General features: G+C 38.4%; 2 protein-coding genes across 4 annotated transcripts; one reads left to right on the forward strand and one right to left on the reverse strand.

Annotated features, from left to right (window-relative positions):
• Positions 1-7,173: 7,173 nt before the first annotated feature.
• Positions 7,174-13,807, reverse strand: LOC112572637 (cyclin-Q-like). Its single transcript, XM_025252404.1, has 6 exons — positions 13,679-13,807; positions 12,397-12,494; positions 11,842-11,927; positions 10,931-11,063; positions 10,024-10,251; positions 7,174-9,136 (listed from the first exon to the last, which is right to left on the reverse strand). The coding sequence occupies exons 1-6, from the start codon at positions 13,734-13,736 to the stop codon at positions 9,041-9,043; spliced, it is 699 nt and encodes a 232-aa protein (XP_025108189.1). The 5' UTR covers positions 13,737-13,807; the 3' UTR covers positions 7,174-9,040.
• A 191-nt stretch (positions 13,808-13,998) lies between these two features.
• On the forward strand, positions 13,999-24,711 carry LOC112572004 (POC1 centriolar protein homolog A-like). 3 transcript variants are annotated; one of them, XM_025251479.1, is made up of 14 exons: positions 13,999-14,136; positions 15,272-15,356; positions 15,883-15,962; positions 16,318-16,409; positions 16,647-16,755; positions 17,232-17,302; positions 17,472-17,579; positions 17,906-18,021; positions 18,481-18,614; positions 19,420-19,488; positions 20,411-20,569; positions 21,745-21,762; positions 23,087-23,287; positions 24,014-24,711. In XM_025251479.1, exons 1-14 carry the CDS (start codon positions 14,122-14,124, stop codon positions 24,116-24,118), a joined length of 1,362 nt encoding a protein of 453 aa, XP_025107264.1. In that variant the 5' UTR covers positions 13,999-14,121; the 3' UTR covers positions 24,119-24,711. The 3 variants fall into 3 exon arrangements, with proteins under 3 accessions (XP_025107264.1, XP_025107263.1, XP_025107265.1); XM_025251478.1 differs by lacking the exon at positions 21,745-21,762 and adding an exon at positions 22,291-22,377; XM_025251480.1 differs by lacking the exon at positions 21,745-21,762.
• The last annotated feature ends 225 nt before the right edge of the window (positions 24,712-24,936 follow it).

Here is a 24,936-nt window from a genome sequence, read left to right on the forward strand (position 1 = left end):
CAGAAGGTGGAAAAGTGTGAAATAAAACTTTTTGACAATAGATACAAAACAAGATATACACTATTTTATTCCAACTCTTGGCAGTGCCAGTCAGTTCTCCTTCTGATGTTACCGTTAATGGGGGCGACGATGTCACAACCGGTGCAGCAGGCAGGTGGTGGGCTCGTCAGCTGTCAGTGGCGGGGAGCAAGCAACAATCGCCAGATGTCATTATATTACGCCTGAACTGCCAGTCTGATTCAACTGTCATGATTGTAAAATATATATATATCACTAAATAAACCCTGGTTGATGTGATCGTACGCGAAGGAGTTCTTCACACTGTCAGAGCTGTCCTCGCTCCAACATCAGAGAGGACTGACTGAACTCCAACAGGTCAAAGTTACTGATGTCCGTTACTTGCTCATATCTTGAGGATTTTCTGAGGATTAATCTTCTGTCAACTCTGCTTTCAAGTTGAATTTCCGAGTGTTGAATGAAGGACGGGTGTGTATGGGGTGAGCCACGCCTTGTCAGTGTAAGGGTGGTGTCTCTTGGTTTCCAGCCAACACACCTTGTTGACCAAACTTCGATGTTTTTGTGACTCACATCAAGTTCGCACTCATCTGCTAATAAACAACATTTAAACGGCAAATGTTGAAATAAACTCTCGTTAAAGTAGCTTAGAAATATCAACTGTCTCGTTTAGAACTAGAAGAACTGCTTTGATACCCTTTACAGGAACAGACAGAAATAATCTCTTTAACAACTCCATGAAAACACTGATACACAGACACATGCTCCGGTCCTTACTTAATGGTCGTTGCTCACCCTCTTCCATCCCCTTATAACCCTGGTTCAGATTTACATTTGAAATACATGGTAAAAAATACATTCACTCCTTAGATGACAATAAAGAAATTGTTTATTGACAAGATTAGTAGTTAAATGTGAAATGGACGGTGCGTCGTGTTGGTAAAAAATCATCTAAATTGTCTTTGCACTTCAGTGATATTATCAAGCTTCCAATACCACTTTATGATAAATTTTCTCTTCGAAGTTTAGTCGTACTTCTGCCATTTCTATGGTTCACTTGATCTGAAAAGAAATAAAAAAAATTCGGTGAGTTAGATAGAGTAAAAAAATTTAGAACATTTTGGTGGACACCATGGATATATACTACACCTATGAATAAGCAAATATCTCAGTTCTATTTCCTTTAATATTAAGCTAAATATTATTTCCTACGAAACAGACGGTATGTGTTGATGGTACGTGTATTACTTACTGCCGACGAATACGTCAGCATTTTATCTGTCTTGTTTGCAAGGCAGGAGGGAGAAATATAGGGCTACCTGTTCACTTCCAAAGGAGGGTAGAGGCAAGATTCAAAATTGTTTGTTTTTCCCTGTATAATTCACTATAATATGTGTTCAGTTTGAATAGATGTTGTACATATCAGAATAAGAAAACATGTGATTGTTAGTATAACAGGACAACAGATGAAAGTATAATCAAGACCAAGCTAAACTTTGACAGCACGGTTGCTAATATTTTGGTCCAAAGAGATTAAGGATGTGTCCTCGCTAGAAGAGAGAGAGAAAAAATAAATCTGACTCATCAGGTTTTCGCTGTATGAAAATCTATTAATTGTATTATTGCCCCATCAACTACATCCTCCTGACTGATGACAGCAGAAGGCACATTTCCCTACTGAACACTTGCCATGTTCACTTGAGTAAGTTCTCTGGCCTTTGACCTCCATGACCTGCCTACAGCCTTGCCCGTCTGACCACTCTTCTTTGCTACACTCAGCTGTTTGAGGCTGGAAGTCAGTCAAGGCCGACACCTCCTCCTAAATCCCTCCTCCCCACTTCATTACCGAGGCACTGAGCCCGTCTGAAAACAAAAATATACATAAATTATACATGTATGATTCACAAGGTCCCGGCCTTGACATCTCCTATTTTTTTTCACCCATTCCCTCCATCGCCTCCGGTTAGTGCGGAAAGTTGTTTTTGCCCCAAAAGCTGCAAGAAATGATGCGAGCAGGGAACCCGCCTGTACTGTGCTGCAGTCCCTAGAGGAGCTATCTCTCAGCTATCTCTCGGCTATCTCACAGCTTGCTGGGCGTTCCGGCCTGTTTAAATATATATATATGTATATAACTAGAGCTGATTTCTTTTTCATCCGACTTTGCTGGCGGCATTTTGCTGGCACCATCTTGTGGCTGGGATTCTCAGGTCGGTGGTCTCCTGCTACACCAGACTATCATAAGGCTAACAACAACGACAGGCAGTGCTAACGGCTGGCATCGTCGATGGGAGGAGAGGGTAGGGGTGATGAAAGATTATGTTACTGCTGGACTTTCTACTGCTAGAAAAGAAATTTTTTATATTTAGTTCCAGACCAAGAAAGTCAGAGTCGACTGCGCCATGTCCTCATCTGTACCCTTGTGTTTGGAGTCAGGAGAAAATTTTGTTGTTCTAAAGGCCAAGTTCGTTCTTATAGTTTGCAGACTTAAAGAAGAAAATGAAAAAGGAAGGAAAACGAGACGGACAGACAAGGAAAAGAATCCTACACTCTGGCAAATCGGAGCCTGTAGGATGGATGTTGACCAAGACATGCATGCGAGCTGTGGGTCTGTATGTGTTGTCTGTATGTGTTGTCTGTATGTGCAGCCTATATGTATTGTCTGTATGTGTGGTCTGTATGTGCAGTCTGTATGTGTTGTCTGTATGTGCGGTCTGTATGTGTGGTCTGTCTGTGCAGTCTGTGGAGCCGGCAAGTGGTCTGTCATCATCAGACGAAGACTCCTGTAAGTCGCTCAAAGGCCCGGGATTCGCCCCCCAGCCCCACTAACCTGCTTGAAGGCCGCTCGTCCCCGGGACTCATGCACCGCTGCACACTATCGCCGGTCATCTGTAGCCGGTGACTCGCGGGGTGCACCAGCACCTGCTTCTGCAGATTGAGGAGGGTGCAACGGCCTCCATTGTGCAGCTGAGTGAGAGACTGTACTTGGTATGATGTATGTGTGAGACAGACAGACAGACAGCACCTTAAACCCAAACAGACAGAAACACACACAGAAACACACATAGACAGACAGACCCATTGGCTACTAAGACACTATGACCAACAAGCTGAAACTATCCACTGTGGCAGCCACAGCCGCAGCTTGTCATGTGTGTCACCTTTTTGTAATAAATTTTATTTCCTTTTCTGTATGATATACTCCTCCACTTACACACTGGCCAAGCACTGTTGTTTCGGAATAATTACATTATTTTATACAAAATGCACAGAACTCACAATAAACCAATTAACTACAAAATACTCCATGCACACGTATATATAAATCACAAGAAGTATAATAACAAAAAATCTCATTGTAAAAGGTAAAGGTCGTCCAGTGACCTGTATTCAGGTTGTTAGGAGGTGAGGTGTTTTCTCACTTTTCTCGGGGCCAGCTGTACATGAGGACGATGTCCACATCTCCTCTCCCTCGCTGCCTCACCTTCCCCAAACCCTCTTTGAAGTCAGATACCCATTCCTGCCAGCTGGGTGGACTGTACAGATACTGAGATACACATAAATAACATCAATCAATCAATCGATCAATCAAAAGAAAGAGAGTATCAACGATGGCTCACAAAATAATTTTAATGTACATATATCAAGATACATCACAATAAACAGATTAATTAAATGCGATTGTTAACTCGGGTGGTTATATATATATGTGTGTGTGTTTGGCATGAATGCTAAGTCTCAGCAGGTGTCAGTAGGATGCCGGCTAACTCTAATGTTCTATGTAATATGACTGTTAACTCTCATGAAGTGTCAGTATGACAAATCGATCTCAGCATCTGACAATTGCTAATTCAGGTTGTGTCAGTATATGTCATGATTGCTGTCTCTCGTGTGATGATTTACATCCCAGAAAAAAATTAATCCAGGCACTTTGTTACATTAAACTGCTCTGACCAATTATTTATCCATTTTAGTAGTACATCGAGTCCTTCACACCTTTTTTAGCTCTTCCGTTTTTTTTTGTTTTTTTTTTTTTTTGTGTTCTTAAAAAAATATGATCACCTCCAAAATGCAAGCTTTCATTAGCTTTTTTAAAATAATCCTCCTAAACCCCCCCCCCCTCCAAAAAAAAGTAGGTTTATAATTCTTTCCACAAAAAGGACGACTTATTCCCCCACCCCACCCCGGCGACCGGCAAAGATACCCTGCCACGTGTGTTTTCACAGTTATTGGCTTCATCGTACCAACCTCCTCTTATCGCGCGCTCATGAGCGAGAAGTTTGTTTTATCAACACCCAGTTCTAGAATATTTCTTTACCAGATGCTCTCCTATTTCAGGGGAGGTGTGGGGGGGGGGTGGCTAAATCGGTGGGCTGAAATATTTCAAATAATATTTTTGCGGATGCTCCCCTGTCAGATAGCGAGGCCTGCAAGATTAGACCACGGGCCACTGAGCATGCACGTGATGTGCGCGTGCAAGGCCGCTAGTCTGGCGGCGAGTATACGGAGGATTTAGTCGGATGATCGACCTGTTAAAAATAAAGTCAGTCTCACCAGTTCTCATCTTTCTTTGACCGACACGGAAACACTTTCAGCAACTCATTGTGCCGCTCTACCTGCCGGCACGTGCGGAACCAGGTCAAAGGTTATGTTCCTGCTCCACCGGCGGCACAAGGCTGCAACTTGCTTCCGAGAAGAGCAGAAGGAAGTTACCATTCGTTTTTTCAACTTTCGTTGTTTTTAATCCGGTTTTAGAATTTCAAACAAAAGTGAAAATATTACTTTCTGATGTCATCAAAAAGACACTTGTCAGGATACATCTTTCTTTTTTTCCCATGCGCACGCGCTTGTGCGAGAGAGGGAGAGCTTGTGTTTTTCTCTCAGACTCTCAGTGTGTTCGTGTTTGTTTTTGTTGGGATGAGAGGGTGGCGCTGAAATGTGTTCTCTGTGTGGGTGTGTGTGAGAGACAAAGACATGGAGTGCAAAAGTGTGTTATGCGTGCGTGCGAGAGTTTGTGTGCATTTCGCGCAGAAATCTGTTCTGTCTGGGTATGTGTGCACGTGTGTGTGAGAAAGAGCTTGAGCAACCATTACCATAGGCTTCAGCCACATACAAAAATAAAAAAAACACAAAAAACAAAAACAAAACAAAAACAAACAAACAAAAAATCTGTAAAGACCAACCATCCTAACGTCCGTGGTCATTACAAGAAACTGAACAGTTTTCAGCTCCCTCCCAACAAGTCCCCAACTCCTATACTAAGAGGTTACTGCCCAACAAAGTTCGCAAAAGATTGCGAGCACATCTGTCCCACCCTACACAAAGCCCTCAACCACCATAGCCAGCAAGTCCCCCTCATCAATTAGTTCCAATCTCCTTTTTACTGGATTTTTATAAGAAAAACAAATTGCATTATTTTTTGTACTATAAAACAATATTTTCAAGTCTTGTTGGCCATCATCGAGACCATATTTATCTCCTAAGTCATCATACAAGGAGGGTGGGTAGAAAGAGAGGGAATATACAGGTGCGTAAATGTATTGAGACGCGGCTAGCTTCTTCTTCGTGTTATCTATATACACGGCTTTAATTTCTAAAGCAGTTCTACATTTATACGGGCCTTGTAAAAGATCGACTTAAATGTATACGGTACAATGGATGCCATTTGACTTTTTCTACCAAAAAAGAAATTCAGTCAACACATGGCGCCAAGAGACAAGTTCGGCTGCCGTTAATTTGGAAAGCCCTTTATACAATCTTTAGTATTATAATAAATTTTAGCCTTTTTACACCACGTGTATACTTACATAATTTCCTTAGTGTTTGCAGACTGAGCTTATGTGATGAAGATGTATTATGCATATTGGACATTTTGTGGGTTACAAGTGTCTATACCTGTCTGTGTAATCAGGGAGTAATTACCATCACTTTCTTTTCTATCTGGTGGGATAGATACACATTTAAAACGCTTTAGTTTTTATTGAAATAAAAATTTCAAGACCGTTAAAGATTGCTACAGCAGCAGCAGTACCACTCACACATGAAGATCGGCAGTGCCTCATTGGTCCTCGATACGATCGTATTCGGGGATGTGAGAGACGTTGATGCACTGGATGAAGTTTATGTGAGACAGAGTACAGGTGTGCGTGTGTTCAGAGTGTTGTTGTTGTTTTTTTTTAAATAGGTATTGCGTTTTTATTTATATATAATGGTTACATGTATAAATTGTTTTGTGAGCAAAAGAAAAATTTCTGTCCTGGATTATCATTATGTCTAATACAGACAAAGACTGATCGATGGAATTGCCTCCGACAGTGCAGTAGGGGTCACAGACCGGATGACCTCCGGTCACGTGTCATGACAACGTCCTCTCACTTCCGCCATGTCTTAGTGACGAGAACGAACGCTCTACAAGTCAAACATTATTTATAAATCAAACTGGATTTTAAATTTTTTTATTTTTTCTTCTATTTTAGACGATGAGGTTCGTATTTTCTGACAATGCGTGATAATGGATTATGTTCTAGTACTTCTAGTGTCCGAGCAGTTTAATGAACACGTGTTCTCTGACTTCATGCTTTTCTCTGACCACAAGCTGTTATCTGTGTTCTCTGACCACAAGCTGTTCTCTGACCACATGTTGTTCTCTGACCAAGTGTTTTGATGCACCATATCACAGAACGGAAGCCGAGACCTGGCCAGGTAGGCGTCGTGTCAGCTGTTTATCGCGTGAACAAGACCAAATAAACATGCAGTTGAGCAGCAAAGCACACGGCATCAACATACTGTTCCTGCGCAGTATTTATTTACCGTCTAAATTAACTAGAAACAGTTCGGGCATCGCCTAATGTTGCTGTTTACTTCGACCGTAGAGCCTGCTCTTCCTCAGAAATATTTTCCCGTGCAATGTGATTACGTGTCAGGCAATAAGGCTTCCGTTTTTGTTTTAAATCACAGTTGATGCTTGCCCTTGACAGACTTTAAGGCTAACAGTTCCTTGTTCAGTTTTTAATCGCCGTCTAGTTGAGTTTTGCTTTATTTTCCTGAAAAGGGATTGCCCCTTCCTTTCCCCTTGCAGAACTTGAGGAACAAGTGAGAAAATAAGTATGCATGTCTAATTATGAGTTATGTCATATCACAAATATTTCAGTTATAGCCTCATTTTCCCATCAAGTTTTATTACATCTGGTTTCCTTCTCCTCTACATCACAAATTGTAAATGAAAGTCAAGGTCAAAGTCAGATCTATCCAAGAAAGAAAACAGGTAATCAGTCACTGTGAATATGATTTATGTGGCACGTTTCTGGGGCTTAAAAAATAAACATGCATTAACATTAACAAAACAAACATGGGCACCAATATTTATAAACAGCAAAAACATCTGGCCATACACACATATACACACACACACAGTGCCTTAGCATAGCACAGAAGCTTTGCAAAAGCAGTAGTAAATAAACACTACAATATCACGGTAACGGCACATGGAGGGGTGATGACTTGCGTATCCAAAATCCAGGGTAAAAATGAAACCATATTTTTTATTTGAACTGTATGCCCAGCAGTAAAAGCACCTATATTTAATGTGTTGTGGAGATGTCCTCGAAAGAAAGTACTTTGATTCATAGGACCCGAACAAAGGAGCGGAGTAAATTGCTCAAAGTGCTAGTGAGCTGTGATTAAATACAGTAGGTTAATTTTAGTTTGGATTCCAGAAGAAACATCAATAAACTCAATCTACTGTATAAAAACAAAGTATCAAAAGTGGCAAAGCAGCAGGCCAGGATGGCATACCCCTAGAAGCACTAAAGGCAGACCCAGAAACAACAGCAACAATTTTACAGCCCCTCCTACACAAGATCTGGGAACAAGAGCTTGTACCAACAGACTCGAAGCTAGGCCACCTGGTCAAGTTACCAAAGAAAGGAGACCTCTCCCACTGCAACAACTGGTGGGGGATCTCCAACAGCAGCCTGTGGAAAAGAACCAACCAGAATGTCACTAGCCAAGACATCAAAAAGCACAAATGAGGCTGGATAGGACACACCCTGCGCAAACCAGCTGACACCATTGCTAGGCAGGCACTTGACTGGAGCCTTCAGGAGAAGAGGAGAGTTGGGAGACCAAAGCAGAAAAAGAACAGTAGAGATCGAGGCAAAGGACGCTGGAACCACATGGGAACAACTGAGGGGTGCTGCCCAAAACAGGGTCTGCTGGCGAGGTGTTCTTGCAGCCCTATGCTCCTCGATGAGTAACAAGGAATAAACTAAACCAACCGTATAAACACACACAGAAAATGTGCTTGTAGGCTAGAAGACTGAGAAGTCCAGAAACTGGTGTAACAGGCTATTGAATTCATTAGTGTGTGCACACAAGCGGGCATGCACACAGATAAAGAAGGAAATATAACTGGAAGTAAAACACACAAGAAATGTTGATGTTATTAACACACAGAAAAATTCATAATTTACTATGTAGATGATTAAGCTAGGAAGGATTTCAGAATTTGTGCAGCAGTGTCCAAGGGTATGGACGTTTGACAGTTTTGGTATTTCATCATGTCAGGAATGTAAGAATGTAAGTGCTGATTTGTCACAATATAAAGTAGACTTAGTCTAGTAGTAACACAGAGAAAAGAAAGGAGAAACAGAATAGAAGAGAAGGGATTGTAGCCAGAGTCTTGTGCTCAGGTTACTATTTTACTATTTTTATTGGCGCCTTGTTCCGTGAATGAAATTGGGACCACAACCAGACTTATCTCCCTTTATCCTCTCCGCTTTCTCTTCATGCTCTCTCGCCTATCCTATATTCTCTCGCTTTCTTTTCTCATCTTTTCTCTCATATAAGGGCAACATACAATAAATGCACCCATCATACTAGTACAGTCAGACAAAAGACTACATCATAAATGGACTGGTATAATTTGGTTACTGTGTAGTTGTAGGATACACAAAAAGATGTTATACCCCACTATTCCTGTCTGCAAGAACTAATGTCAAGTAGATAATCTTGATCCAGGAGGGTCACTTTAACTTTTACAAAATGTTGTCTCCATTTCGTAAGTGGCTGTGATACTTGTGATGATGCTGTGGATATTTTCTATTGTCACACCGTCACAAATAGCCTGAAAACAAAATATAATATTTGAATTATAGGATGCAATCACATTATAATGTGCAAATCACTTCCCCAAAAATATGTACAAGTGAAGGACATTAAATGTGGTGCCTGACCAGAATAGATCAATATCATTTTCATACCAACGTAAGACTCATGGATAAAGATAAGTGGCCATCTCCTCTACAATCAATACCACATGCAGAATTGTAGTTCACAGACCTTTTAAAATTAGTTTTAGCAATAGTGATAATGAATTGTACAGATAAGGGAGTTTAATAAGGTTAAAAATACCTTTTAACTGAACATTTTCAGCATCACCTTAGCTTTTGTGTGTACAGAAACAGCACAGATCACCATAATAAGGTGAATGTTTTAAGCTTATTCTGTAAACACTTAGTCACACTTGGCTGAAAAAAGACTGCTCGACTCGGGTACATTGTTTATTGTGAATTTCATGCCACTTTCTATATGCCTTTCAATTTTTAAATTGTTCTGTAAAGTAAAAAAAATCCAAAGCAAGATGGCAAAGTGAAGAACAGGAGACAGAAGCTGTTAGTAGAAGATGTCTATTGTAAAAAATGATGCAGCACAAGCACTCAATAAATATCCCTAACAGAGGCAAATGGTGCAACAAAGATCATAGATAAGTATGAGAAACCAAAACTCGGCATAGATCTATGGAAGAGATAAAACAACAGAGAGCTAGTCCCCTCTAGCCAGTTAGACAAAGGGACATCACCCTATAGTCTAATCGCCTACAGCACTGCACACAACAAAATGCACCAAATGTGAGCAGAACTTGTAGAATATGCCTGCTTTCATCTTCTTTAATTACATACTGAACAATTTAAAAGCATGAGGTAACATCTTAAAGTGGTTTCAATGACTAACCTTCCACCATGGAGTTTCCGCATATTTGTTGTAGGGTACCTCTGCTCCATAACACAACAGTGCCAGATATATCACTGCCACAGCAATGTGTTCAGGGGGATATTTCAGACACATGTTGCTATGGTAACTGTCTCTTAACAAAGCCCAAGATGTGGAAGCGATGGGGAGATTTTCCCAGTCTTTCCGCAAAAACCAGTTCTGGAGTGATTTGAGGTAGTGCAGGAGAAACTGTGAGGACATCACAAACAATATGTTATGGCCACCTTTCTAGCAAAGCATTATACACGTCACCAGATGTCAAGTCACCATGTCAAAATAGTTGTCTAATTGTCAATGCTATTAACATCTGTCTCTTCACTGTCAAAAGTATTTAACAAGATATAAGCAGGTGCTGTGTAAATCAGTCTGTAAAACCCTGGTTCTGGCTCGTATAAGAAAGACAATAGATGGCTAAGTGTGTGCATGCACATGTGCATGTGTGAACATACAGAGGTAGCAAGGAATGCACTAATTTTTGTTATCGAATACATCAATAAAGAACAAGGTTTCATGAAGCAATATTCTAACCATCTGCTTCCTGATAAATAAAAGACTTGTGATTTTGACAACACCAAGATAAATGCTTCAGTTAACTCCCCTTTCTGTCTCTTCCTCAAAAAAGCAAGCCATCCTAGATGACAGAAGAGGGGGGAAAATCCAATGTCATTTCTTATTCTTTATACCCAATATTTTATGAAAATGTGTTGTGCTTATCCACATCAAAGCTCTGGATTTTTTTAATCATATTCTAAAAGCAGTCAAAATGGATGTAAATACTCATCTGCAAACTATGATGCACACATGATGCAAAAAAATAAAAATGCCTAAAACTTTAACTCTTGAGAATGGATGTGTTTAACTCTACTACCTTATGAGGGTGAATGAAGGAAACTCTAAAAGCAAGGCAGCGAAGAACAAAGAGTTCACATGCTGCAATGCTTTCATGTAATGCTGTGAAGGTGTCTCCTACTTCCAATGGGGGTTTCCTACGATGAAGAGTTCTGCAAAAACCATGAAAAGGAGTTATGAAATATTATATGTGAAAATGCGTCACATGCATGTCAGTTAGTTCTCCTTATCTATAGATATAGAAGCTATTGAATCCTAATGATAGAAATTCAGGTCAATGTAATACACCTAGAGAAAGGATGACCTTATGCTTCCCCAGCTTCTACATTAAGTTACAGTTAAAAATATTGTGATTGTTCCCCTCACAATATTGTGGTGCCTGCCATTTCCACACTCACCTCAATACGTCAAGCTCTTCTATTCCGATCTACTTTATTTATAAACTTTTACCCTCCATCAACCTATGCTGTTTAATTAAAGTTTGTAATGAAATGAGTTTTTGAGATAAGGCATAGAATATGGCAAAATTACCAGAAATATAATGTTACGAGATTTGTTACATAGCACTTCACTGTTGATGGTTATATTATGATGATATCCTTGGTCTTGTTTAAGATTTTGGTGTTAATAGTAATGATGATGCCTTGAAACTTCTTATAAAAGAGACCAGTTATATGCAATCAATACGCTGATATATCGTAAACAATATCATGAGTTGCACAATGATACAGCAATAAATTATAGTTTGCCATAAAGGTAATTGTATCCAAGATATTTATTGTATATATATTCACTGTAAGCCAATGGTAAGGGGAAGTCAATTAAAAATCTTAAAAGTGCAACATAAGTTAAAAATTACGATAATCAGCTGACTTACCCTTGTACATCGTGAATAAAATATAAAACAGTAAGAATAAAAATGAGACTCACTTGTAACAAACATTAACTACGTCACGCAGTTTGACATGCTCTTCCTCTATCTTGCCTGCCAAGTAAACAGCTGTGCTCCCAATCAGCTAGAATCAAACATTTAAGATCAAACCATCTGATCCATCTGATTGCAATTAAAATGATAATGATGATGATCATGAGAGCCTGGATAGGCAACCAAACTGGCAGGAGAGTAAAATGGAAAGAAACATGGTGAGAAAGGGATAGTGGTGTTGATAGGGTTCACAGTTTAGCTGATAAGCAACTGAGTCTTCAGGCACTTGTGGAAGACTGCTGCAGACCCTGTGTGCTTTTAAATTGTTAAAATGTTATTTACAGAAATTTAAAGTATATAAACTTTATATATTTTAAATAGAACATACTAAAAACATAGTTAACAACTTTTACAAACAGATGTTTAATATAATTATATATATAACAAATATATTCTGATTTAACATTTGCATGGTAAAGCTGTGCATAAGTTTACTTTGGTAAACAGAGTGACATTATTTATACACCTATATTGACTAATAAACAGTACTTCAGACTTACATATGGGTCAAAATCATTCACTGAATATTCACTGAAGAACTTGTGGTAGACAACACATGCTGTTGCCAGTGATACACTACCAATACGAAGACGAAGCCCTGAAAGAAGGCAAAATAAACAAAAATAAAAACAACAGCACCACACCCCTACTATTAGTAGCATCACTGACAAGGAAATGCTGCTTTATGGTATCTTAAATATATAATACCCTTCCAAGGTTTTACATTTTGAAATGTGTGAGACAGCTCTAAATCATATAAAGAAAATTTGTCAATGAACACATAAATGATTTAATTTTAGGGGTCTGAAAATATGATAAAAGACGAAGCTCTCATTGCCTACTGTTAAGTGACACAGATTTACATTAGCAAAAAAGACACTAAAAATAGCAGTTTTTAAATATAATAAATCGAACCAAGATAACATTAATATGTGTATACTGGTATGCACTTTTTTTCTTCAGGTAGCTAATAAAACTCGAGATTTGGGGGAAAAAAGTAAAAAAAAATCCCAATAATGTCAGTCTGAAAATCCATATGATTTTATAGATGGTAAACACAATCTTTCATTTCCACTCTAACAAAGGAACACGCAAGCACACTTCACTAAAAAAATATTAAATAACTATTAAATTAATTATGGCATAGTTTCTTTAGGTCTGTTTTTTTAAAAATCTGCAATGAGTTTCCTAAATCATTTGAGTACTTTGAACCTCAATGTGATTTTTGTCAATACAGTCAACTGTTTATTTGTGAAATCAAAGTATCATAATTATTAACTCAAAATAAGTATTAACCGGGCAATAATTTTAGTTGTCTTTTGGACGGAATTCTTTAGTGTGTATAGCGGCCAAGACAAGAAATCATGAATTTTATCTAATGCCATAACAAAACAGTAAACGTGTTTTCATCCTTATTCCAGAACTGTTATAACAGGAAATCAAGGACCTGGAAACCTGATTAAGCTAATAATAAATATGTTTGGTACGCCTTTGAGCAAAGCAGCTAAAAAGATGAAGCAAGTGGAGACAACATTTAGTTTATCCAGTTTAAAAGCTCCTACTCCATAACAACAATACCAAAAACAGGAATAACTTTATTTTAGACGGCCCACTACGTATTGACGTGAGTTATTGTGAACGTCGTAAAATGGGTAAAAGCATGTTCTTTATCTAATCAAACCCGAAATCTAATCGAAACTCTACCCCACCCCATATCCTAGCCCCTTTTTCTAATTTGTAAGAGGTCTTATGGCGTAAGTAAACATTTACTAAAAATAATACCTGCTTCGTGAATAAATCGAATTACTCTGAAATGAACTCTAGCTTCAGATTCCTCCATGGTTTAACCTAGTTTGTCGAACTCTCTAACTCGTCATTAACAATAACGAAAGTTAGTAGCGGAAGTGCTTTGATGAGGGATGCCTCATTGTCTTTTGATTATTTTAACACTTTTACCCCTGTATAAGTAAACTTTAAAAGTTAACTCTTATTGAAGTGTAGAAAGTAATTCTATTCTCTATGTATAATCAAAACATATAGTTATCTATGTTTATATCTGCCGTAATTTATTAAGGGTTTTTCTGTCTCCCTCAACATTAGTTTCTGACATGCGCAGTCCTGTGGAGGCTGCGTTCAAAACACATGAACAGACTTGATCCGAAGTGATATTATCGTGAGGAGACGTTTGAAGATCTGTTTAAACATCTTCTTTTCCAGGCTTTAAAATGGCAACGCCACTGGTATGGTGTTTTGGAATGGTCTATAGCTTTGTTTAAATTAAAAAGTAGAGTCAAACCGATATTTATATTTAGAGACTGGCGGCCCAGCAATTATCTTGCTGTCTACTGGCACTCGATACTTCTACTTTGTAAATAATGAACATGCCAACCTCCGGTGTTACTATGGAATCAAATACATCGCGGAACACATATTAACTCTTTCGTGGCTTCTTCAGTTTGACATTATAACCGTATTGTTTGCATAATATTTTTATTATATAATTGCCTTAGAACATAACTTTTATTATAGAAACATGCTGCTACATGCAAAAGAAAACAAAACTTACTTTATATCAAGTTTTTCACATTGCCAAAATCTATTAATTTATTTTGGCTTGCAGTTACAAACTTGTGTGTGATGAGCTAGAAGTGTACAGCACCAATAAAGAGTGACAAAAAAAAAGTTACATATAAATATCCTATCTATAGCATCAGTGTTTATCTGTTTTCTTGATCAAGTCATTGTACAAATGATAAATGCCAGATTGACTTGTGGAAGTTGTCAAATTGACTCTTGACAGTGGCATAATTGACTTGCTGTGTGGTGGTCAAGTTGGCAAGTGGGTAAATTGATAACCTATATGTTTTGGAACTGAAAGAATGAGATATTCCATTCTTGGTAATATGACTTTTAGGAAATACAGTATTTATATAGAGAGTTCTACCAGTTGTAGTTGTAGTTAGCAGGAGGCTCATGCTAGTTTTCAAAATATCTAAAGGCAGGACAGGAATGATAAAGTTCTGAAAATAAGATGTATATTGAAATAGTAATTACATCAGGTGCTTAATAACCACCACTACAAAAGACATTGGCCATTATATGCATTTGAAACCCATAGCTTTAAACCATTACCTAACTTTGGCTAAGATCATCCATATAGTAGAAAAACTATGTGGCCATTAACATCATGACAGAGCAAATGAAACATAGTGGTGCATGTAAAAGATCCATACTTAAAGAAAGGATATAGATTTGATTGCCATGCTTCCTGCTTGCCCTCTTTTCGTTTCACCTCTTGTGCATTTTTTTAATCTGTCCCTCTGTGTTTTGCTGTTTTGTAATGCAGGTTTTTATTTTGAATTGAATCTTTTAAAGGAGGACCCCTCACTTGAGCGTCATTTTCGAGGCCATCGTGACACCGTGACTTCTGTGGACTTCAGCCCAGTCATGACACAGCTTGGTAATCCACAATGATCATGCTTTGTAGAGCAGTGTCACTTGTAATCTGAAGGCTTTTATTTTCTCTTTAGCAAACACCATACTTGCTTTGAAATTAAGAATATTAATACTACTGGTGTAACAAAAATACTTATGCATCCATAAATATGTATTTTTGATAGAAAAAACATTAATTTTTAAGTGCAAAATGTTTCACAGTGATCTTTTATACCTTTCAATGAGAAGGGGGAAACAAATAATAATTGTTCTAGTCTGCTGATTTTTTTTTTCCCCCATCAGATATTTTCTTTTTAAAACACATCCATCACAAAGTTTCCTTGAATTGACAAGCATTAATGTTGTGAACAAAATGAAGGTACAGTGCTGATCTCACCATGGTTAGACACGAGTACATTTTCATAATTATTCTTATAATCCTTTACTGTGGATTTGCCTAATTAGGTTTAAAAAAAGCATGTATGTGTGTGAAAGAGAGAAATATTAATGGAAAGTAAGCACATTCCACTTTTTGTAACCTGTCTTTGTAGCCTCAGGCTCAATGGACTCATGCCTTATGGTGTGGAACTTCAAGCCAAAGATGCGAGCTTACCGGTTTGTGGGTCACAAGGTTAGAAACTCCTGGTTTTCTATTATGTCGGTATTATGCTTTGTTTATCTTCTAGCTTAATAAAGAAATGTACTCAATAGTAAAATTAATTTCTATACTGATAGTAGTGTGCCAGTATTCATGAATGACCTGTTTGTTTATAAACTGTTTCAAGTATTGTTTATTATCTACAAATAGGAAGAATATTAAACATAATTTCATCTAATTGCAGGGTTTGATGTAAAATGATAAAAAATCGTCAAACTTTGTAAGAAAATTTAAATGGCTTTAAAAGAACATGTCTAATAATATATTTGTGGAAAAGATATATGATGTATAAGGCTGCATGGATGAAACTACACCTCGCTGATTTCAGGATGCAGTGATGTGCGTATCTTTTTCTCCATCTGGACATCTTGTGGCGTCAGCATCCCGAGACAAAACAGTGCGACTGTGGATCCCCAGCGTGTGAGCTTGCACAACAGTTTTCTAAACTGGCATGCTTACTAGCAGCTTTAGTTTAAAAAATTTTATTTTTGGTGCATCCGTCTACCTCTCATCAGTCTCTTATTTGCTGTTGTTGTTGTTGTTGTTGTTGTTGTTTGGTCAGTTCAACCATTTATTTTTTGTCATAAAGAAGTAAAAAAGAATATTTCAAAGGATGCAAAATATCTTGACATATATTTGGTGTCTTGCTAATTGCAGAAAAGGGGAGTCCACAGTGTTCAAGGCTCACACAGCCACAGTGCGCAGTGTAGACTTCAGCAATGATGGGCAAACCATGTGTACTGCTTCAGATGACAAAACCGTAAAGGTCACTCAGTCCTATTTTTTTAAAAATTCTGCTTCTTCTTCATAGTACAGAGGAGGGGGAATTGGTGTTTAAAGCTGTGCCAGCAACTGAGGCTATATTATGGCAAGGCAGCCAGCCCTGTAAACAGATGCCACGTGCAGAGAAAGAACATCATGCCCGAGACGAGAAATGAACTCAGGGCAGCCAACCTTCACTGTATTGGCGACAGGCGCTAACCGTTGCGCCACTGGACCGCTCCTTTCTTCATAGTACAAAGAAAAGTCAAAGTTTTAAAACATGTCGTTTAAAAAAAAAACCAGCAATTAGAAGTTTTTTAATAGTAATGACTGATTTTGAACTGTGTTTTAATTGATCTCCAGTCATTTGTGAAAGAGATAACAAACCTTTTAATATGCCTTCATGATTATAAGAGAGCATTTTTTTTTTTTCTTCCGTGGTGGGTTTTTTGTTGACAGGTTTGTTTGTTTTTTTAACAGCTTTGGACAGTTCACAGACAAAAGTTCATCTGTTCTCTTACACAACACAGTAACTGGGTGAGATGTGCAAAGTAAGTATTAGTCATATCACTCTCTCTTCAGATTGTGAGTGTTTGTGTTTGTTCTACATCTTTGTGACTCTTTCATGGAACTTGTTCAGCGCAGCGAGTTTACCTGTGGTTGAGATATTGTACTATATAAATTCTCACTTATTTTTATACCTTGCATTTACTTTCGCAGATTTTCCCCAGACAGTCGACTAGTTGTGTCCTGTGGTGATGACAAATTGATCAAACTGTGGGACAGGCAGTCAAGGGAGTGCGTCCACACTTTTCATGAGATTGGAGGGTGGGCTATTTTGTCTTCTTTCAGCCAATTCTGAGATGAACGATTCTTCATTAGGAAAGAAGAAATCGTGTGTGTGTGTGTGTGTAGATATACATTGACATTTATAAAAGTGCTGTTTCCTTGCATACAAATTTTCTTATATCAAACTTGAAACTTCCAAAGAGTTAAATAGTATTGCTGTAAGAATGTCAATACAAGAATTTTTATAATTCTGTTATTTTATGCACACTTTGTATCTAGCACACTGATTGCTCTGAAAGCATTCAGTGCATGGTTTGTGTTGATTTTTGTTAATGCTTTTCTTCTGTGGCCTCTGTGTTCTTCAGATGTGTCAATCATGTGGATTTTCACCCAAGTGGCACATGCATCGCCTCTGCAAATTCAGATGGGTGTGTTAAGGTTTGGGATGTCCGCATAAACAAAATTTTACAACATCATGCAGGTATACTTTCATGATTAGTGGAAAATGTATAAACGCAAGTTTGCTGCTTTTTTTCTGATAGTTACTGTAGTTTAGAGTAAAGTCACTTTGATCTTATGTCAGTGCACACATTAGGAATCTAGTGGTTTGATGATCTGTACAGTTAGACAAGCATGTGTTGTATTCATATTTTTTATCTCACAATGTTCATAAACTTTACCAGTTTCTTGTCTTGTACATATATCCTCTTCTTTTTGGTACATGGTGACTAGTTAAGGCCACTTTCTAGCAGGAAAGAATGGCTTGGACCAAGTGGGGAGGGAGGTAAGGGGGCTTGTCAGGCCAGCTGTGATAAATTTTTTTCAGATCACATGTGTTTAGATGTGTGGTGATACACTTGCGTGCACTAGACAGGCATTAATATTGACTCACCTGTGATACATGCAGAACTAAACTTGCTTCTGGACCTTATGTGTGCAGCTCATGCAGGTTCTGTAACCAAACTGTCCTTCCACAGCAGTGGCAATTTTCTTCTTACCAGCTCTGAGGATGGAACGTTAAAAATATTTGATCTGCTGGAAGGTCGAATATTCTACACCCTACATGGCCACCAAGTATGCAGGCATTATTTATGTGTTTTAATCAACAGGAGCTGAGTCTAACATTGTCAGGATATTTGTTTTTTAATAAGTTTCATTAACTATTTTTATTTTGTTAAAATTTGTGATTTGTCAGAGAGAATGTATTACTGCTTTTCAAAATGTTAATCTGTTATTGTATCTCTATATTTTTTCAATGATATATATAACCAGATTATTTTATTTCTTAAATTTAAAACTTCATCCATATTACTTGCTTGGTCTATTATTGTACATTTTTCTTGAAAGTGTCCAGTCAAATGTGACTTTTTTTTAAAGCAAACTCACCGGTAAAAAGGTTATAACATTTTTTGCCAAAAAAAGCCCACACTTAACTGATTGACCATATTTCAGGGCACAAGGGGATAAATAATTATGCCTTCATTCTTTTATGCAATAATTTAAGGGGATTTTATCTTCTTAGCATGCATTAGTCTCTAACTTGTACAATTTAAAATTAACTGTTACCCGTTTGATTTAATATCTCCAGTTGAATTCATTTGAAATAAATTAAGCCATTATCCTATTAAAATGCATATCTAATGGGTTCATCTTCACTGAATATTTAACAAGGAGTATTTTTCATATCATCATTATGTTGTGGACATCATTGTCAGTGGGAGCTGCATTATTTTGTGTTTATCTGTTTAGTAATTACAATGTTAACATTTGAGGGTGATAGATGCTTGATGTGAGCTACGTTTGCAAGTTGCCAGGAATACAGACTGGACCAGTGTATGTGTGTCAGGTGCAGTAGTTTCTAATAGTCATCTTGTTCCAGGGTCCTGTCACAGCTGCAGCTTTCTCCAGAAATGGGGAATTCTTTTCCTCAGGTGGATCTGATGAACAGGTGAGCTAATCATATCAACAGGCAGGTTTTCTTTCATAGATAATGATAATGAACATATCTAAACTTCATCATGTCTGAGATTGAGAAGTAGGAATGCACTTGAATGATTTTTTTATTTTTGGAGTAGTAGAAGTGTCTATTAATTACTCCTGAAAGTTAGCGGCCCAGTAGCGCAACGGTTAGCGCCTGTCACCAATACAGTGAAGGTTGGCTGCCCAGAGTTCATGTCTCGTCTCGGGCACGCTGTTCTTTCTCTGCACGTGGCATCTGTTTACAGGGCTGGCTGCTTGCCGTAATATAGCCTTAGTTGCTGACACGGCGTAAAACACCAATGCCCCCCCCCCCTCCTACTCCTGAAAGTTTGAAAAATATGCTTTTGGTATCAGTGTGTGGACTAATGAATGAAGTTTATCCTGGAAAAAATATTTAGCTTTTGTCATACCATGTCAACTTGGCTCGCTGTGATATAGCCTTAGTTGCTGGCACAGCGTAAAACACAACCAATCAACCATGCCAATGGCATTTTTTAAATAAGAGACTTTGGAATATCTAAAGTACAGGATATTAAAAAGAACAAGTGTGGTATAGGATGTAAATGGTACATATCTTGCTAGTCATTAGAGTGATTCTTGTAATTCCTTTTCACCACATATTAGAGCGATAGTGTAGCATAATGTGAGTGAATATAAGGCTGCGGAGTTTGACAAGCTAGAGTACCCGTTTGGCATACTAAGGTTGATATAGTTGACCTGTTGACTTCTAGGGAAGAGAAACTGTGTAGTTTCCTGAACCCCTGATAATAACATTTGAAACGATCAGTGGCACTGAGTATCTCAGTGGGCAGGGGTGAGTGATGACTGATCTGTTCTTCTCCATACAGTTTGCTTCAAATACCTGAATCTAAAGATTTCTTATGATATAGGTGCTTGTGTGGAAAACCAACTTTGACCAGTTGTCACCAAAAGACGTGTTGTCAGCCCAGCGCCCACGTGAGCACCCTGACACTGCACTTTCTGGCCCCACTGTGGATGACATTCCACCAAGACGGCAGAAAGGAAGAGCACCTGCATCCCCAATTAATGTAAGTTTTCCTATGATATTGACACTTTAATACAGTTTTATTATTGCTTTCATAGGATAGTCTCTCAAATTATGACATTGTCTATTTTTGTTTTGCATGAAATATGTGCAGTTTCTTCTGCATAGCATTGCTTCATCTGGACCCAGTGGTAGCATTTTACACCACTTCCAAGCATCATACACCTAACAAGCAGCCTGTGACACTTACATGACTGAATTGAATATTTGATGGGGATGGGACAAATGGTGTGGATATAACAAAGGGGCACTTTAAAGGATTTACTGGCATGCATAAACATGTTCAAATACCAAGGTTTCATTTAGCACAAGATAATAATTCCCAGAATCAGAACAGATAACTCTAGCTTTGTGTGCGAGGTACAGAGCTTCCAGCTCAACAGTCTCATTCTGTGTAGAGAACAGAGTCAAAGCCTTAAGATGCATCTTTTCAGAACTACGACTTCACTGCGACCCTGTTCTGACTTTGAGCATGTGTCTGTAATTGACTTTACGTATGAGTGTATGTTGTAGGAACAAGTGTATCTGTTATATGCGAATATGGGTGCATGGTTGTTAGTTTAGTTAGTTTATTCCTTGTTGCTCCTTTGAGGAGCATAGGGCCGCAAGAACACCTTGCCAGCTGACCCGGTTTTGGGCAGCTCCTTTCAGTTGGGGGCATGTAGTTCCGATGTCCTTTGCCTCGCTCCCTGTTCTTTTCAAAGTCTGCTTTGGCATGGTTGTTAAGGATTTATATATTACTTATGTAAAGCGCTCTGGGCAAATCTTTGCAAAAGCACTGTATAAATCCTCATTATTATTATTACAACAGAGATTTACATTGATAACAGCATCGACAGTCTCATTCTGTATAGAGCAAAGGCTCAAAGCCATAATAACAGTGTATCGTAGTAAAGCAGCAGTTGCCACAGATACATTTAATCAACAGGTGCTCGCCAGTGTCTATTGACCATGGCCTTGATGATTTCCCTTGTAACTATATCCATCTGTCTTGAATCCATACTTCCTTTTGTATCTAACTGTACATCCTCATTTCAAAATGTCATCAGTAAATTTTGCTAACCTGTCAACATTGATCTTATTATGTTTGAAATCCATTAATCCTTTGAAAGTTTATGAGCAGTTGTGCTGTAATTTTACAAATTGCTTTTATTTCAGAGGGAAAGACACCTTCGGGTGAGGGACTGTATCTTTTAGTTGTTTAGGATATTTGTGCATGGCTTATTTTGTGTTGTGCCCTCTGAGTTCCCATTATAGCTGTCTCTTTAGACCTTAGATCATTGCAGTCCTGTTTATTCTGCACAATGGGAGCACAGTCATCTGGAAATAGGTGTCTTTAAATCTGCTGCAACATAGTGTGATTGTAGGAAATGGCCTGGCTTTCTTCTGAGACAAACAAAAATGCCTTGAATGTTGCTTATAAATCTACAATGGGTACGGAAGTTTTTCTCTGTCTTATTGTGGTGTTTACTGGGTTGTTTTTAGGTTCTAACTGCAAGCTAACAGTTTTTGTAGCTGTCACACCACTGGTTTCATCAGAGAATGTTTTATAACATGTACTGACTGTCATACTTTGTTGGCTATGCCTGCAAATGTTTTTTAACTTAGTTGCTGATATACTTATCTCATTATATGTCAGAATGTTATATTGCACAAAACAACCAACACACATTGCATGCTAATGGCTGGTATGGTGACTTGCAGCTGGATGCTCGAAAGGCTGTCAAAAGCATGCAAGATCAAGCTCCACCAGTCACGGATGTGGGTCCTGCTTTCTTCACTTCTTCACAGGTGGAGCTTGTGTAGCTAGCTGGCTTGTCAAACTTGATATTTTTGCCTGACATTGTCAACAGGATATAATAAAAATTCACCAATAACTGTCATGGTTTCATGAGCCATGTAGAGTACAAAAGTCCTCTGAGGTCCCTAGTGTTGCGGACATCAAGAAATTAGAATTCAATTGTTTTTCAAGCTTTTATCCAGATGTCTTAAACCCTTTGTGCTGAATAAATTAGACATGAATGTTCAAGGCATGAAACTATCTCAGTGTTTGCTAAAGCTTGCATCATGCTGAGCTTCATCTGCTGTATGCTAAAAAAAAAAATACCGTGCACTCAGCTGAAAACAAAAACACAAGCATGCTGAAAAAAACTCTTTTCCCCCACGTTTTCTTCTTTTGATGTTGTTACTCAAGTATGATTTAAAAAAAAATTTATTAAACTTTCTTTTGGTGGTTTTGGTGTTCTTTTTTAAATGTCAATTGTGTCTTTGATAATCTAATTACATTCAACTTGTAATAGTGCTATCTTCCTTTAAGTATAACAGTGGGAGTAATAAAACATTGAGTTATGGAGGGAGTGACTTGATAATCACATCAGGATCTAAAATGGAGAAATGTTACTGCTGTGAATTATGCATCACTAGGAGATGGGTAGTATTGAAAAATAAAAACAGCAAACTTTCTAGTACTTGAGGTAATTTGTTTTCCTGTGTTTGGCAGGTTCGCATAGATTCCTCGTCTACAAGACGGCCCATGGAGGATGACTTGGAAATGACTTCTGACAGAGAAAACCGTGGAGACCTTGACCTAGATGGCATCGACCCTGGGCCCCGTACTCAGCCTTTAGAAGCTAAATCGGTGCCATTTCAGCTGGCCCAGTTCATGGATCAGATAGCTGGGCAACTAGACATCCTCACGCAGGTGAACAGCTAGCAGTGTGACACCTAAGTAATACTTATACTGTCTGCCATCATTATGTACATTTGTATGTAGAAATGTGAGCAATGGGTTGGCTCTGATATCACCATGTATGTTTGTGTGTGTGTGTACACGAGTTGTCAGTGTTCCAGGCTACATGGCAGATAGATACTTTCATGTTTCCTTTTGGCCAGAATTTAGTGATATTTCATGCCCAATCATTGTGACATAAAATAGGACAGAAATGACAACTTTCACCCAACATATTTTGTTCCTTTCAGTGATATGACCATGATGACTAATAGTCGAAGAGCTGAAATATTTCAGTGATATGACCATGGTGACTGTAACTGGTGTATTTTTGTTTATGACTGTGAGGATAGGGCTCATGATTTTAGGGAGCATTTACCATATGACAAAATGTTTTATTTTGCATGTTGTGTGCTTGAAAGCTCTTTCCTGTTGTGATGACGCACAAAAGCAAAAAGCCCTGTGGTGGCTCTTCCCTCATGTCCTATCTACTATTAAGATAAGAGGCCACATATTTTGTACGACCAAATTGAAAGCAGCATAATTCTCAGCTGTATAATAACCTGCCCTAATTTTTTTGTTGTGTCATGACTTTAATCTGACACAAGATAGCTTCTTTGTTTTATGATGCCTGATCTACTTTATTAATTCCAGAAGAACAGTTGTTTCTAGCTTTTTTAAAAATTATTATTATTGCAGACAGTGTCCCTTCTGGAGCAGCGGTTGACTATGACTGAGGACAAACTGCGGGAATGTCTAGACAGTCAGCAGCAAATCCGCTTGCAGATTCAACCAACTAAGTGACTGCTCATGACGTCTTCATCCTAACTGTGATAGCTCCCAGTCTCCTTCTGTTGTAGCTTGCTGTGGGATGGCAGAACATCTGTTCCACACAAGATTGCTATTTGCCTTGTGGGACACTTGGCAGTCAAAACTTTAAAGACTGTTCCTTGAAGGTATTCAAGCAGCAACATACCCAAGAGCGTGCTCATGCTGAGACCCAGTTGTGCCCAACTGAAAGACCAAAAATGTCAAGAAAGTTTGTGGTAGAGGTAGTTAGACTCATCTGGCACCTCTTTTAGGGAAGGAGGCAGATGGCATTGGCAACCTGTGAACATCTGTTGGATGCCTAGCTAGACTGGGCTGTCTGGGAGGCATGTTCTTGAAGTAGAGAAGATTACAGATGCGGCATATAAAGCACAAAAGCAGAGCAACAGGGAGATAAAGGCAGCCTCCAAAAAGACTTACTCCTGGATTTTCTATATTAGAACAACTTTATCTTTTGTTATATCAGTACACAAAGGAATAGATCAGAATTGTCTTGTGATTTTTTTGTGGGGGTGTTGGGTAGGATGGGAAACTATTATTAATCATCAAAATAGAAAACTTGAAATGTGTTTTCTCTTTCGTTTATTCACTTTTTGTTCACCTCCTCATGCCCAGAAGTACACATTTTATTAGTTTGATGTGTGACGGGCATTCATTTTGTGCTTTATTCATGTCTGTGACAGTAGTGTTATATGCAAGTGTCATATTTAATGGGTGTTTGGTTCCTGGGGCTTTGCATCATTTCTTCTGCTGGTGCCGAGCTGTGACTAGGGAGGGTGAGAGCGAATGTTTTT

This window comes from Pomacea canaliculata, linkage group LG9 (genome assembly GCF_003073045.1).
Source record: "Pomacea canaliculata isolate SZHN2017 linkage group LG9, ASM307304v1, whole genome shotgun sequence".
In the NCBI taxonomy this organism is placed as follows: Eukaryota; Metazoa; Mollusca; class Gastropoda; order Architaenioglossa; family Ampullariidae; genus Pomacea; species Pomacea canaliculata.